Source organism: Ctenopharyngodon idella, chromosome 2, assembly GCF_019924925.1.
Source record: "Ctenopharyngodon idella isolate HZGC_01 chromosome 2, HZGC01, whole genome shotgun sequence".
In the NCBI taxonomy this organism is placed as follows: Eukaryota; Metazoa; Chordata; class Actinopteri; order Cypriniformes; family Xenocyprididae; genus Ctenopharyngodon; species Ctenopharyngodon idella.
The window spans coordinates 40,737,547-40,755,580 of NC_067221.1; the positions used below are offsets into that span (position 1 = coordinate 40,737,547).

General features: G+C 36.4%; 1 protein-coding gene across 1 annotated transcript; it reads left to right on the forward strand.

Moving 5' to 3' along the window:
- Nucleotides 1–3,672: 3,672 nt before the first annotated feature.
- On the forward strand, nucleotides 3,673–13,275 carry LOC127504425 (lipoprotein lipase). Its single transcript, XM_051878965.1, has 10 exons — nucleotides 3,673–3,857; nucleotides 4,405–4,580; nucleotides 4,790–4,969; nucleotides 6,834–6,942; nucleotides 7,120–7,353; nucleotides 7,857–8,099; nucleotides 9,563–9,683; nucleotides 9,845–10,021; nucleotides 10,897–11,004; nucleotides 11,094–13,275. Exons 1-10 carry the CDS (start codon nucleotides 3,767–3,769, stop codon nucleotides 11,239–11,241), a joined length of 1,587 nt encoding a protein of 528 aa, XP_051734925.1. The 5' UTR covers nucleotides 3,673–3,766; the 3' UTR covers nucleotides 11,242–13,275.
- Nucleotides 13,276–18,034: the final 4,759 nt, after the last annotated feature.

Here is an 18,034-nt window from a genome sequence, read left to right on the forward strand (position 1 = left end):
ACTTTACATTGTAGCAAAGTGTCATTTCTTCAGTGCTGTCACATGAAAAGATATAATAAAATATTTACAAAAATGTGAGGGGTGTACTCACTTCTGTGAGATACTGTATATAGTATTCGCCATGTTGTCATTATCATGTGACCTACCAGCGTCAGTTGCGTTGCTTCACTGCCATTAACAAATCCTCTCTCGTGGCCTCATAGGATAGTAAAGTGTCCATCGTATGCACACTTCAGAATCTTGCTGGAAATAGTAGGTAATCCGGCTACTTTTTACCTACTCTTTTATACTGTGAATTCTGACATACTTCTTCTGTCACTTACTGGGCCCTACCATACACCCGGCACAATGTGGCGCCAGTTTCAGCCCGACGCAGTTATCATTTTCACATCCAGCGCCCATGTTGTTTAAATAGCAAATGCACTCGTGCCCATCTGTTCGCCCATGGGTGTGCTGATCTGAAAACGAGGTGTGTTCAGTGTTGTTTTATTAAAAATAAAAGGATTACAACACTTTAACCTCATACACGAGCAGATCCGTTTCCTCTCTGGAGAAGCGTTCAGTTTTTCCGCTTGCAAATTCTGCCATGTAAATAGCGAAATCCGCCATGGTGCGAGTGCAACTGGCTTTTAAAGGGAATGAGAGATGAGACTCTGATTGGTTTATTGCACGTTACACCCAAAACACACCCATGACTCATTAAGAGAATAGGGACAACCCTTTTAGACCATGCACCGGGTGTGCTGACCATTTTTCCCATCGTTAAACTAGCAAAAGTGGATTTGGACACGCCGTAAGTGCACCTGTGCCATGTGCTTCAGACCATGCCCTTAGATCATTAAAATAGGGCCCACTGTGTTTTGCCTCCTATATAGTAGGGAAGTATGCAATTTCGGATGCAACCCACGAGTTTCAACACACTGCCTGCATCCGAAAGCTTTAAAATGCTGCCTTCAGAGGATGCATTCCAAGTTAGGAAGGCATCAAGGCACATCTAAATCCAATAGTTCACTTCCTTTCTCCTGAGATACCTTCCTCTGATGGATTTTTGAAGGCAGCATAGATGTAGGCACTTAGTTAAATATGCACTCACTGAAGCTCTCTCTATTTTGTTGTAATCATTAATCTGTTACGCTATCTCAGAAGTGTGTCCGAAATCAGTTTCGTGAGGTATCTTCATGCACAAACGCTGCCTACAAAGTCATTGCCTGATAGGGCAGTGAAGCAACAAGTCAGCTGACTAAGTTTTCGGACGCAGCGACTGCTAAAGCAACTCAACTAGGCCCCGCCCCTTTGGGCGGGAATTATTTAAATGAGGAATATTGTGATTGTTCCTGGAAGAAATCTCAAGACTACAATGGAGACGTTTCAGGGAGTTCAGAAACTGTGACACTGAAATAGAGAATAACTCCCGCTGGAGGGACTTTGTAAACCTTTTTCATGCTTAAACAGCAACATTACACACTAAAGAAAGGTTTTTTGTTGCTTGTTATGTTTTGTTTTGTTTTGTTTTGTTTTGTTTTAAAACTGTGAACTCAAACAGAACCTCTTGAAACTTGGATTTTCTTTAAAAAGTTAAATATCCATACATTCCCTAGCAAGTTACTGGCATTTTAAGTGCTGATAGATTAAAAATACAGAAAAGATCAGTCCATGTCAACATGAAATCAAAATTCACCCTATTTACTTTCTCAATTCATGCTCGAGGTTTTATTGCAGTAAGTGTTTCCTAAAACAGCAGCTGTATTTGAAAACCATATCATTTTTCTCTTGTGTCTATTATTATCTTTTCAAATAATGTGTCACGGAAATGAAGTTAAAATAGAGTTTCAGTCTGGATTGCTGCATTTATTTATGTGAGCATTTCAAAGTCATAAAACAGTCTCCTAACTGAAACAGGACCTGAAGGAAAACTAAACGACATGCTGTGTCACATTTCATCATATTCCACATATTACGGCATAAAAATTTTGGCATCAAGAACATATTGACCAACGGTGCATTAAAAACTGCAGCTTAGGTGAGCAGCTCAGACCGCCAATCATAAAGTTCACACTCTTAAAGGTACAGTTTGTGCAAAAGTGAACTGTCCTGGTCAGATTTAGCTTTTTATTTTAACGGAAAAGCCTCCCCAAATGTTTCTTTTGTGTTCCAGAAAAAGAGTATTATTGTTTTGAAACAACTTAAGGGTCAGTAAATGATGACAGGACCTTCATTTTTGGATGAACTATCCCTGTTAATCCTTGTTAATATTTTGAATTAATCTTTATTTTTATATCTTCCATTGTTATTTTAGTTTTATGAGCCTGATGTTTAAATTAATAACATTTGATTATCAATGAACTAATAAAAACATATATTCATTTCATAGAGTTGACACATTTAAAAAAACAGATTTCATACAATATGTTAAACTTTATAGCCCATAGTCATGTATAAAGGATAATTTCAGAGGTCAGATTCTTGGTAACTCTGTTAAGGAATGATTTGTCATTTCTGATTGACAGCTGCCCTCTAGCGGTGAGATCTGGAATCACTGACACTCCTCACACTACTGAGATGAACAAGTAAGTGCTTTATCTTGTCAGCAGGGGGCGTTATAGTACATAAAGAAAGTGTGCTTATTTTAATCTGAAATAGTAGTTAATTATTTGATTTATTGGGCCTTTGATTATAATTTTTGAATCTGAATGATTTTTATATTCATATACCACAATGATACTTCAAGGTACTTCGAAGATCATGGTATGACCATAGTACAAGTCCAAAGTGTGTGTGTGTGTGTGTGTGTGTGTGTGTGTGCTTTATAATTAATGACCCGATGGAAATAACATACCTCCACTGTAAATGAGAATCACTGGAGGACGTTTTACACACACACAAAAAAAAAAATAGTGTAAATTTCATGTTAGAATAATATAATCAGCAAAACAAACAATAAATAAAAGCACAATTATATTTAAACTCTATATGGCTTCAGTGTGTATGTTTGACCCCATTATATATTATTATAGATAGGCTAATGCCAAAGATTCCTTGCCAACAAATCCCAAATGAATATTATCAGGAGACAGAAGATCCTCCTGGATAAACTGAAATTCTTAAGAATAACAGCATTACTTTAGGATGTTTTGACAAGTGAAATAAAGAAAATAAACTGCTGAAAACAGATCAAATTATTATATTTTTTCTTCTGCTCAACAATACAAGAATTTGACTAATGCAGAAAATTCAGATGTAAACAAATTCAATCAAAGACAATATATCCAGTTTAAACCAAAAATCGACAATAATTAATTAGCCTACCTTATATAAAGTCATAAATATAGCCTAAAAGACATTATGTTATGGAAATATATATAAATATTTAGGCTCTATCAAAAAAAAAGTGAAACGTGAGAAGCTTTTGCAAAACTACTTTAGCGTTTAGCATCACAATATTTAAATCTTCACGCTAAACACAAAGACTAAAGCGACTAACGCAGTTGTTTACGTTACGCTTGTGATTGACAGTTGGGTCGGTGAATGTAAATCGCACATTTGAGCCCCACTTTGAGAATGTTGGCCACGCCCCCCGCTCACTTTCACCCAATGGCTGAAGAGCATGAAAAAACACGCATTGTTTGGTATAAATGCCGTGAGCAGCAGCAGGTTCACAGTAAATAACACAAGGACGATCCGTTGGCTCTTTATACTGGGATCATTAACTTACCATTATTTTTTTATTGAGTACTGTAAAATTAAAATTTGTGATTTATTCTGTACTATGGGAAAAGAAAGTTTCTGGCTGCTGGTATTGGGATTTTCTCTTATTGCGAGCGAACCAATTTCCAACTCTACTGAAGAAGTATTTACTAGTAAGTATTGAAAATAACGTAAATACTACTATTTACATTCGTGTTTAATTTTCAGTTTACATTTGTATTGTATATTATATATATATATATATATATAATTTTTATTTATTTATTTTATTTTTGCAATATGAATGCGTTGCAAGTAACTGTAGTTAGATAAACCTTAATCGTAAACATTTGGAGCAGCATGTGGAGGTGACTAAGGCACAGGTCCAAGATCAGTGTGTTTCTATTTCTCATGGTCTGCTTAATCTGGTCATTGTATATACCCTGATTTTGGATCAGTGTGTTCACAATACACATTGTTCCTAAGCAGCTGTACAGAGAATAATGGCTTTCAAGCTCCAGTAAACACAGAAAAGCCAAAAGCGGTGAGGAAAAACAAAACTGTTTTGGTGGGATGAGGAAATAACTTTGGGAGAGACCCATCCTCTTCTGCCTAACACATATATAATGCCTATAATATAGGGCAAAATAAACTTCAGAATGTTTGTAATTAGAAGTGCATGCTAAATGATGATAAATGCATGAATATTGTTTGTTTCAGGTAACTCCACTGAGCAGACAGTGGACTACAGTGACATCAACTCCAAGTTCTCCATCAGGAGTGCAGAATTCCCTGACGAGGATCTTTGCTACCTTGTTCCAGGACAACGGGACTCTCTTTTTGACTGCAACTTCAAAAATGATTCCCAAACCTTCCTTATTATCCATGGATGGTCGGTGAGTCGCTGATGCCAATTTTTCAGATGGAAAACACATGCAGATAGTCTGTTTTCAGTGCCATTGTCCATTTGTCCACTTCTTTTTTTCCTATGAATTCAATGCATCTTATGTTACTGTTACTACACTTACTTTGCTATATTACTATAGTATGCTGAATTATCACAATAATCACACACACACACACACACGTTGAATGTCACCTGTAGGTTGCAGGTCTGTTGGAGAGCTGGGTCTATAAGCTTGTGACGGCTCTGTTTGACCGAGAACCCAGGGCCAATGTCATTGTTGTGGACTGGCTGGATCGGGCCAACAAACACTACCCCAAATCAGCAGAAAACACCAGACTGGTGGGGGCAGACGTGGCCAAGTTTGTCAACTGGTTGGAGGTATGCTGAGAAACTTGCTGTTAACAATGTTGTAATGACAGTCAGCTGAATGTGACCCTGCATCACTGCTGTAGCTCTGGGGTTATAGTGTTTGTTTCAGCAAATCTTACAAAAAGCATTCCCAGGTCAAAAAACTTAAATGACAGATAATGAAGTCAGTCTGTCTGTCTGTCTGTCTGTCCATCCATCCCTTCCTCCCATCTCATCTCTTCCCATCTCTTCCCATCCCATCCCATCCATCCATCCATCCATCCATCATCCCAAACCCAACCCATCCATCCATCCATCATCCCAATCCCATCCCATCCATCCATCCCATCTATTATCCCAATCCAATCCCATCCATCCATCCCTCCCTCCCTTGCTCCCATCCCATCCCATCCCATCCATCCATCCGTCCCATCCCATCCCATCTATTATCCCAATCCCATCCATCCATCCCTCCCTCCCATCCCATCCCATCCATCCATCCATCCATCCATCCATCCATCATCCCAATCCCATCCATCCATCCATCCATCCATCCAACCCTCCCTCCCATCCCATTTCATCCCATCCCATCCCATCCCATCCATCCACCCATCCACCCATCCCATCCCATCCCATCCCATCCATCAATCCATCCATCCATCCATCCATCCATCATCCTAATCCAATCCATCCATCATCCCAATCCATTCCATCCATCATCCCAATCCCATCCATCCATCCAGTGCCATCCCATCCCATCCACCCAATCCATCCATCCATCATCCCAATCCAATCCATCCATCATCCCAATCCCATCCATCCATCCATCCAGTGCCATCCCATCCATCCATCCATCCATCCATCATCCCAATCCCATCCATCCATCCATCCCTCCCTCCCATCCCATTCCATCCATCCATCATCCCAATCCTATCCATCCATACATCCAACCCTCCCTCCCTCCCATCCCATCCCATCCATCATCCCAAACCCATCCATCCATACATCCATCATCTCAATCCCATCCATCCATCCCTCCCTCCCTCCCATCCCATCCCATCCCATCCATCATCCCAAACCCATCCATCCATCATCCATCCATCCAATCCCATCCCATCCCATCCCATCCCATCCATCCATCCATCCATCCATCATCCCAATCCATCCATCCATCCATCCATCCATCATCCCAATCCAATCCATCCATCCATCCATCCATCCAGTGCCATCCCATCCCATCCATCCATCATCCCAATCCCATCCATCTATCCCTCCCTCCCATCCCATTCCATCCATCCATCATCCCAATCCTATCCCTCCATCATCCATCCATCCAACCCTCCCTCCCTCCCATCCCATCCCATCCATCATCCCAAACCCATCCATCCATCCATCCATCCATCATCTCAATCCCATCCATCCATCCATCCAACCCTCCCATCCTATCCCATCCATCATCCCAAACCCATCCATCCATCTATCCATCCATCCATCCATCATCCCAATCCAATCCAATCCATCGATCCATCCATCCATCCATCCATCATCCCAATCCTATCCATCCATTCATCCATCCAATCCCATCCCATCCCATCCATCCATCCATCCATCCATCCATCATCCCAATCCCATCCAATCCATCCATCCATCCATCCATCCATCCATCCATCATCCCAATCCCATCCAATCCATCCATCCATCCATCCATCATTAAAAATATTTCACTCAGATATATGTCACAATAGTGAAGCAAAGACAATCGCAACTTCCGCTTCATGTCGACTTTAAGCAAACTATAACTTCTCATTTTTTGGAGTTTTGTTTTATGACACAGACATGTTGTTTACAGGCTTCATGAGATTAAATCCGATTGTTTGTGTTTGTTGTTGTGAAGGAGTTGGACTATCCGCCGGAGAAAGTGCATCTTCTCGGCTACAGTCTCGGTGCACACGTGGCAGGCGTTGCAGGAAACCTCACCAACAACAAAGTCAACAGAATTACAGGTGGGCAGACCTTTATTTATCAGTGCATCTCTTCAACTCAAACTCTTTTTCTGTCCCAGAAGGAACTTTGTCATAGGAAGATTTCTTAGTAAAATCTAAATAGACATGAATGAGTCATACAATAAAAATATAGAGTTATAAGATGCAGTTTGGTGCTGTTTTCTGATGGTTTTGCAGGTCTCGACCCAGCGGGCCCCAGCTTTGAGAATGCTGACAGTCTGAGGCGTCTGTCACCTGATGATGCCTCCTTTGTGGACGTCCTGCACACAAACACCAGAGGCTCGCCCGACCTCAGCATCGGCATCCAGAGACCCGTGGGTCACGTGGACATCTACCCCAACGGTGGAACGTTCCAGCCCGGCTGCAGCATTCAGCACACCATGAAGCTCATCGCCACCTACGGCATTTACAGTATGTTACATTAATCGCTTAGTATTATTTATATACTATTACAGGATCTATTCATATATATATAGTATCTATTAATATATTAATAATTAGCTTTTATTTTTATATTTTCAGTTCATTTTAGTTTATGTTTTAGTAATTTTGTTATGTGCTTTTGTCAGTTTTATTAGTTTTTTTAAATTTAGCTTCAATTTAGTTTTATTTCAGTTTTAGTAATTTTAGTACTTCAACTTCAACTTATTCCAGTTGGTCGACAAGGGCACATTTCTATTTAAAGTTTTTAAATTTAAGTTTTTCCATTTAATATTTATATTTTATTTCAGTTTTGTTTAAAATACTGAAAATTATTTTTACTAGTTTCAGTTGACAGTATAAAACAGTTACTAAAATGCTTGTGTACAGTAAACATTAAGACAGTAAGCCGTTATGTACCGTCATCTTAAACCCTCATCCTGTGTTTTTTCTCTAAACATTTGACCTCTCACCTCCCCCTTGACCTTTGTCAGACATGGACCAGATTGTCAAATGCTCCCATGAGCGCTCCATTCACCTGTTCATCGACTCGCTGGTGAACCAGGCGTACCAGAGCTGGGCGTACCGCTGCGGCTCCAAAGACGCCTTCAACAAGGGCCTGTGTCTGAGCTGTCGCAAGAACCGCTGCAACAAACTCGGCTACAACGTCAACAAGATCCGCAGCAGCAGGAGTGCAAAAATGTACCTCAAAACCCGGGACATGATGCCTTTTAAGGGTGAGCGACCACCTACAAACCATCCAGAACACCGTAGCAATTTCCTTAGATAATGTATTACAAATCTACAGTAGTGGCCAAAAGTGATGTCCAGCTTAGGAAAATTGACGTTGTGACACTTTATTCAAATATTATTCAATTTTTTAAAGATTTTGTAATCATATTGCGTAGTTGTGCTTGGAGTCGTTTGTTTTATTTGTGATAATAACGCAGTGAAACATGCCAAATTGTGCAGACATCGTTTCTGGCCAGGCTGTCATACGAAGAGATTATGATCTCATGCAAAAACAAGAGAGAACCAACAAAATATTAATAACTGATGATGTTGTAGTCAACGTATGTTTTGTCCTGTGAGCTTTTTGTTTTTCTATGCATTTCTTTTTTGCATAGTACAATAAAACCTGTAGCTGTAGTTTGCCTTTTTTGGCAAATAATTTTGTCAGATAAATACCTTAACCAAGTTTAGTGTTTTGTTCTTCCCTTAAAATATTTCAAAAATATAAAAAATGTTCCTCATATTTTGATCGTTTAATCAAACTTGAAGGGTCATTAAAAGCAAATACATCACTTTTGGCCACTACTGTGCATCTAGTTTGTACTGTACTCCACTATACAAGTACTAGCCATATATAGCTGCACATAATGAAATATTAAACCCTCTGGTGCTCTTCTGTCATTTTTGACCAAAAAATTAATGTTTTTAGAATTACTTCATCGGAATTGTACGAAACTTGGTAAAGTTTTTGGCACTTGCTATGTGAACACACACACACACACACACACACACACACAAAAATCATGGACATGATTCGAAAAGGTTAAATGGTTTAAAAAAAAAGTAGTCACACTTATATTGTTCATGGATATGAATGGGAGACGGGTACTGCGCCTAACCAAAATCTTACTGAAAGCTCAATTTTTGAGATATCAAGCTCAAATTTGGAACACAACTTGATTAGATTTATGGCTTTGATTTTCTCACCGTTTTAGAGTAAAATGTGTTTTGGAAAATATATATATCATATAAAAATTTAAAATAGTATTTTTAAGTGCATTTTTCATAACATTAAATGTAACTTTTTTTGTTCACTTAAAAAAAAAAAAAAAAATTCACTTCAGCAATAATCTGCCAAGTGTCTTTAAAAAGAGACCAAACTTCAGTCTGTGCTTCAAATTCCAGATTTGCAGCAGTTTAAGTTGGAAATTTCATTTTCAGGTCTATGATCAAAAAGTGAATAAATGGATTATATAACTATTGCATAAATATAATTTAGTACTAGAAAATCCCCTAAAAATACAAAATATTAAATAAAAAAACATTATCAAACAAAACTATAGTATGTTTATTTCATTGAAATATATATATAATATACAAAAAACATTTGGTCATTTTTGCACCAGAGGGTTAAACTAATGAAATGAGTCTGGTGATTTTTATATTCATCTCTCTCGTTCTCTTGCAGTCTTTCATTACCAGATTAAGCTGCATCTTTTCAGCGACAAAAACCTGACTTTACTGGAGCAGCCAATGAAAGTTTCTCTGTTCGGGACGACCGATGAAAAGGATGATATCTCTGTCATTGTGTGAGTTACCTTATTATATAAATATATATGTGTGTGTCTTTTAAAAGACACTTAAATATGTCTGATACAAAATATCAACACAATTTTAAATAAAGTTAAATATGGCTGCTAAACAGGGACACTAAAATCAAACATATGTCCTGTCTTTTGCACCCATGCAGGCCCAGCCTGATCACCAACAGCACCATCTCCTTCCTGGTGACGTCTGACAAGGACATCGGAGACCTGCTGATGCTGAACATCCATTGGGAGAGTGACTCGTATCTTTATGGCTTCTTCAGCACCAATCAGTTCATAATTCGCAGAATGAGGATTAAATCTGGAGAAACACAGTCCAAGTGAGTCATTTCAGGCTCATAGAGCCACTATTTACGTATATACTGTTCAAGTGTTTTTTGGTTGGATTTTTTTTTAAATTTAGCAATGATGCATTAAATTGATCAAAAGTGACACTAAAGACATTTATAATGTTACAAAAGATTTTAAATAAATGCTGTCCTTTTGAAAGTTCTGTTTATCAAAGAATCCTGAAGCAGCAAATCATCATATTAGAGTGATTTCTGAAGGATCATGTGACACCTGAAGACTGGAGTAATGATGCTGAAAATTCAGCTTTGATCACAGGAATAAATTACATTGTAAAACATATTACAATTGACCACTTTTGAATGGTATTGTATATACAGTAGTGGCCAAAAGTTTGATTAAACCATCAAAATATAGGAAAATATTTTATAGATTTTTTAAATATTTTAAATATGAGGGAAGAACAAACCACCAAACTTGGTTAAGGTATTTATCTGACAAAATTATTTAGCAAAAAAGGCTACAGGTTTCATTTTACTTACTATAGAAAAGGAAAAAAGCATACATTGAATACAATTTAATCAGTTATTAATATTTGGTTGATTCTCTCTTGTTTTTGCATGTGTTCATAATTTCTTTGTATGACAGCTTGGCCAAAAATGATGTTGGCACAATTTGGCAATTTTCACTGCGTTATTATCACAAATAAAACAAATGACTCCAAGCACAACTATACAATATGTTTACAATATCTTTCACATTTTTTTTAAATAATATTTGAATAATAAGTGAAGATGTCATCTCATAACTGCAAAACAGGGGTTATTGTAGTGAAAAAAGACAAAAATTGATGATTAATAAATTAAACAAAATAATTAAAGCAATATTTTTTTCTTTTGTTATGCAGGGTAATATTCAGACCCAAAGAAGGAGAATTTGGTTCGCTCATTCAGGGTGGAGACCCTGTTGTGTTTGTGAAGTCCACTGAATCCCCTCAGAGCAGGAGAGAGGAGAGGTAAAGCCAGCTTCACTTTCACTGAAAATTAGATATCAGGCCTTCATATACAAAACTTTCTGTCTCTCTTTCCATTTCTGGATTTTCAGGAAGCACAGACTGAAACATCATCGAAGCTTCTTCAAACAGGGCGCCAATGAAGCGGTCGCAGATATGAGTAAAGAACCAGCTTCACTTCATAATGAATCGACAGAGGTCGTGACAGAAACCACCACAAAACCAAACACAACTTCATGAGGTCAAGGAGAGAATTATATGTAGAGTTCAGAAACCCTTGTTATTAGTGACACCGGTGGCCGTTAAGTGAACTGCAGCCAGCAACTGCACGTTCTCGCATACGTAACGCACAAGAGACTGAACGTGAATCAATGCCCCAAAAAAACTCAATGGTGAAGTTCTTTTTCGTTCTTAGCTTAGAAGTAAAAAGAAGTTGGAAATACCTTTGCAGTGATATACGAACATCCAGATGCCGTTCACGCTGCTGAGAGTGACGTTTCGATGAATATGTAAATATGTGCAGCGCGCTTTCCTCTCAATAACAAAATAAAAACACTACAAAAATGACAGTGGTGAGAAAACAGCAGTTAAGAAAGCATTTGATCATAACAGCTCTGCAATTCACCGTCATCATGTCGACAGATGAGGTAATTAAAATTACACTGTTATGATAGTTAGTTATAAAGTATATTGAGGCTGTAGACTATTTATATCTGACTATATGAGACTATTAATCCCTTTTCTTTGTATGACACAGTACAGAATGGCTCTTTCGGCATTATCCTGAACATTGTAAGCATTTCATGTGTCACTGAATGGAAGAGAGGCTCTCAGGAGCGTGTAAACGTCACATCCTTTTGATTTTCCCGGCAAAAACGACAGAGTCCTTCATGTGAAAATCAGTCTACAGGCTTTCAAACTAGGAAGTTGGGGAAGGTCTCGTTTTTTTAAAGTTTCATTACAAGCTATTCACACATTAACAGTAAAAAAGTGATTAATACAATTCTTATATATGGCCCCTTTAAAATGTTTTGTGATTTTTATTTATGCTATTTGCACCAGATTTGTCTAAAAGTACTAATTTGAGAATGTAGGCTTGTGAATTTTACTTTATGATGATTCACATTACTGTTATACAGTAATTTTACTTCTATTTTATTATTTACATCAGCATAAGGGCATAAAATAATGACAATTAAGCATAAAAAAATCCCAATGTTCCTAAAAATAGGTTTCAGTGCAAAAAAAAAAAAAAATTCTTATTTCTTTCTTTTGATTTTGGGGGAAAATATCAGGTTTTGTGAAAGATGATGTTTAATTTTTGGCCTGTAGACAGATTGTGTGTTAAAGAATATTTATCTTCAGATTTAGTAGAATAGATTTTGTAAACATAAAACACAAGTCAAGATAAAAATGACTAAAAATGAACTGAAGTGAAGCGGTTTATACACATTCATTAGCTGTAGATGAACAATATTAACAGTGATCTGTACATGAAATCAATAGAATTTAACATTCCAATCAGGTATATAAAATTTCTGTTTAATATATTTTCTCATCAACAAATCAATGCAATTTGTATATTTTGCTGTATTTCAGGTGAACACCTTTGGTTATTTTTATATTTTTCTTTTATGTTTTTAATGGAGGGTTCAGTCAGTTAGTCCAGACAATAATTACTAGTTTAACCTGGAACATCATCTACCAACTTTAAAGGATACTGTATAAAGATTTTTTTATTGTGCACAAATTGAAACGAAATCTCTTGGAATCCATATTTGTTCTTTGGTCTACTAACAAATGACTTGCTGAAAGCATCTTGTGTATTTATATATGTCATGATCACGCCAGGCTCTCCCTCACTCACACTCACCAGAGACTACATTTCCCATCATCCTCCCTGGCATGCAATCACACACACCTGACATTCATCAGACCTTATCACCACCACTATAAATATAGCACACACACTATCAGTCATCGTCTGAAGCTACAGACCTCTCTCCTGTTTACCATCATCACTAAACTGGTTTCCTCTTCCAAGTCGATCTTCAGTCAACTACAAACCCATGAGCACCTCAAGCTGTTCATCAGTCTTCCCTTGTTTCAACTTGTTCCTGTGTGTGTGTGTGTGTGTGCGCTCTCCACCGGGTCTATAAGCAAAAAACTCAAAATTAGCAATAATGTCTATTCTCACCCTCAACAATCTGCAATTTTATTACTTACCTGGTCAACGATTGTGTTCCTGTTAATAAACACCTTGTTTGAACTTTACCTTGTTTCCTGGTCATTTCAGTCTGAACGTGACATGCAGTATGACTTTTGAAATGTATATAGGAGTGGATTATTATAATCACTGTATATGTAAGTGTATCTGATTAAATTATATTACTCTACAAAGCTCATTTAAATATTCATTTTGGAACTAGTAAAGGCCTATCAATAACCAGAACATATATTCTTTATACAATAAAAACATATTTATTGTGATCTATTTCACTAAAACACACACACACACACACATTGTCTTCTGAGAAAACTGGACAAAAACAAAACTTTCCATAAAGTTCAAACATATATGTCATTAAAGATGCTGGTGGTTCAAATGATCACAAATCTTTACAAATCTGTCTTTCAGAAGAGTTTACTGAGAAACTAGGAGAACATTGTGTGTGTGTGTGTTGTTCAGGTATTCGCTATATGTTATGAGGACAAAATGTAATTTTTTGGTCCTCATGAGGAAAACAGCTTATAAATCATTCAGCATGGTGTTTTGAGGGGTGAGGAGTAAAGTAAGAATGCAAGGTAGTGCATATCCATCATATCTGAACACACATACTGTACAGCGGTGGAGTTGCTCACATGACATACGGCAGTAAACAGTGTGAGATTTTACTAGATGAAGCTGGAAAGAAAAGTCATTTGGATTATTTCTCCTCCACATGAGTTCATTCAAAGTGATCTGGTCTTTAATAATGTTCTCATAATGTTAACATTATTTACACCATTAATGGAACTTTTTTTCTGAAACATTTTAGCTCAGCTACTGTTTTTTTAAATGTTACTACTTGTTTCAGAATTTTCAGAACATTCAAAAGTAACGTTTCCATAATGTTTGAACAATTATCAAATGCAATGTTATCTTAACATTTGTATAACCAATAAAAAAAAAACGTTTAAAACGTTTAAAAAACTAGATGTGAACGTTCAGGGAACATTCAAAAACCATTTTTACAACTTAATGAGAACGTTAGCAAAACGTTCTTAGAACATATTTTTGTTAGCTGGAAGTCTGCAGTCAATAATGAACTCAAACATTTATCAAATTTCATTTCATTTTCATTTTATTTTATTTAATCAGGGACAATGCACATTAATAATACATACAGTATGTAAAAATGCACCAGATTTAGCCAACACTGGCTAATTTTCATCCGTAGTCCCTTTTAGCAGGATGATGTTAAGGACAGGAAGAAAAAATATAAACAAAAACTATTAATACACCAAATTAAGAACAAAAGGAAAAATATGAGAGTAGACCACCATATCCATAAGTCACTATAAATGATCACAATTTTAATGGGTCAATAACCATGTTTTCAGCTTTTTCGAGAAACCACAGTTTCCTGAGTTTCCACTCATGTGTTCCTTGACAAGCAAAAGATCATTGACCAAAGGTAATTCTTCTTAATGGCACATTACAATCACCTCTACTACCGGCACGTGTATATTGTCCTGTTTTCTGATCTATATAATCCTTAAAAACAGGTGGAGCAAAACCGTTGAAGATCTTAAAAATAAGTACCAAATCAGCAAATTGAATCAAATGTTCCCAACTCAAAATAGAAAACTTAGTTAATATGCTACAATGGTGAAAACTGTTTCAAACTATTTCTAATAAATCTGAAATTCGCTAGATTAAATTTCGCTGTATTTACCACTGTTTTTTTTTTTTTTTAAAAAGTTGAGAATCCAGTAATAATCCTAAATATTTAAATTCATGTACTACCTCAAGTTTTTGTTCCTGGACAAATACATCTGCTTTCACATGATAATCTGGCCTTTTAATAAAAAACATACAAACAGTTTTTTCTGACATTAAGATGCAAATGTGAAATGATAATCCATTGTGCAACTTGATTCATAGTGTCAGTCAATTTCTGTGCAGCCTGTTGTTGACTTTTTGCATGTACATACAACACAACATCATCCACATACATTTGACAAATAACATCTGGAGGACATACATTTGGTAAATCGTTTACATACATACTAAACAAAAATGGGCCTAAAATAGAACCTTGCGGAACTCCAATATTATAATCCAAGCAATCTGATGTCGCATTTATAACCCGTAGTTGATCCGAACTTCTGTTCACATTCATTTTACAGCTCTATATACTCTTACTGGATGACATACTGGATGCTATATGGCATTTTAATAAAATCAATGTCTTATTTTAATAAGCAAATGACAATTTAGCTGTTGTATCTGTGCCATAATGTAACAAGCCATCCAGCTTTGTTTTTATCATTGATAAATCTGTCATGTAAAATGTGATTAATCAATTACATCTAATAAAGCAGTTTGTTTATATAAGAAACATCACAAAATGCAATAATGTCTTTAGCAGTTTGATTTCATCATGTTATCAGAAGTCAACATCTCTGCAGTTGGATATAACTGGAGGTACAAGCAGAACTAGTTTACTAGTTAACATTATTTACACCATTAATGGAACCTTTTTATGAAACATTTTAGCTCAGCTACTGTTTTTTTAAATGTTACTACTTGTTTCAGAATTTTCAGAACATTCAAAAGTAACGTTTCCATAATGTTTGAACAATTATCAAATGCAATGTTCCCTTAACATTTGTATAACCAATAAAAAAACGTTTAAAACATTTAAAAAACTAGATGTGAACGCTCAGGAAGCATTCAAAAACCATTTTTACAACTTAATGAGAACATTGCAAAATGCAATAATGTCTTTAGCAGTTTGATTTCATCACGTTATCAGAAGTCAACATCTCTGCAGTTGGATATAACTGGAGGTACAAGCAGAACTAGTTTATTTGGCACCTGCTAGTGTTTTACCTGTTCAGTGTTGATAGTTAATAGCAAGTAAAAAGCCTTTTAGTATAATTGTAAAAACATCCACCTTCAGCTCTTCAGTGTCTTCTGTGAAATATTTGCTGATTTTTATATAGTAAACATAAGAATAACTTTTATATTGTTAGTAATATTTCAAGATGAACTCTTACTGGACTGAAGCAACTTGTTTACTTGATTATTTATTTATTTATTTATTTATTTATTTTTTTAGAAAAATCATGTTCAAATGTGAGTATCAAATATGATCATCAGGCTTTTGAGGAAGATTTATTTGTTCATCTCTCAATCATCATTAAATTAAATTATATTATATGTTTTAAAACTACAGATCATAAACTAAGCATTTAAATATCACCTTACTAAGACATATTATTGGCAGATATTGATATTTATATGCATTTTGTCAGTATACTGTCATGGTATACTGTTATAAGATCTAAATTATTTACATTATTATCAGAATTTTATCAGCATCTGAACTAAATTGCATATTTTTGCTCAATTTGCACCTCTGAATAAAATTAAAGTGTTTTTCCTCCTCGAGTTTGAGCTTCATATTCTCACTAAATCATATGAGCCATAAAAGTGTGATACTCAACAAAAACACATTTGCAAACTTATTTTATTGTATATTTTGTTAAAAGTTCAATAAACTGTTTCCAAAAAATTTGATTTTTCTGACTATGATTTTTCTGACAGGGTTAACAAAGTTCAAGAGCAGTGTGCAACTTGAGTGTCTGTCAGGTGATTTTGACTGGCGCACTTTCACAAAACATGTGCAAGAAGGCTCACGCAAATGCAAGGTGATATTTTGAATATGTCTAATTATAGTGCAAAGGCCGTTCAGACAATGCAGCACAGTCCACTGCTCATAAATCATCACAGACTCTTTTTCAAACCTGCTGTCCTGCTTCTGCTGCCTTCTAGTCACCAAAAATCAACCTCTCATTCACAATTATTAATTCCTGTCATTTATATAATGCAAAACAATACATAGAATGCATATATATTGGGTGAAACAGAGCAACTAAACAAAAGTTCAAGATGAGCATGTTCATCTAGACCTGTCGATCACAACACAAGATACACAGTTGCTTACCCATCTTCATCGCAAAGACCCGCCCCCCTTAGTTACTGTTGCTTTGTCCGACAAGCTATGGCTCTGTCACGCCACACAGAGTGAAAAAATACATCGCGGAGCAAAGAGGACACTGGCAGCACGTCGACAGCAAGACAGAGCAGGTTACTTATGATATTAAACAAAGTCCCAGCTTTCAAATTGTGTAATTTTTTAAGAAATTCGAACAATAAAAAACGTTTTGTAGCTCTTTAATGTGTCGTGACAGATTGCTGTAGCGCCTCAGATCAAGCGGCTCGTGAACCGATCATCTCTTCCTTCTAGTTAATTCATAGCATCAAATAAACATGAATGAACATGAGAAGGAATGTTGTTTCAAACGCGGAAAGACGTCAGTACACACCATTTTTCAAGTTCAAGTCCACCGAGGTTAATCGTGTAACTCCTGACTGCTTTGTCGGACAAAATGGCGGATTCGGCGTTATGATTGGTTAGATCGCTTGTCAATCAAACTCCCGGCGAAGGGTCAATTTATTAATAATTCATGCAGTCCAGAATAATACATCTGATGCAGTCCACAACAACAAAGCTGGAGAATCTCACGCAGCCAAAATGAGGATTGTCAGTAACGGTGTTCAGCCTTACATTGTTCAAACCGGAGTCGACACTGATGGAGAGACTCAGGAAGAAGTTACAACTTTTAGAATGAAACTGGACGTTTCTGAATGGATAGTGGATAAATTTATGTAGTTGCTGTGGAGTTGATTCAACTCATCGACTAGCATGTGCCGTCATGTTAATCTTTTGTGCAAAACCTATATGGACGGACGCCCACTATA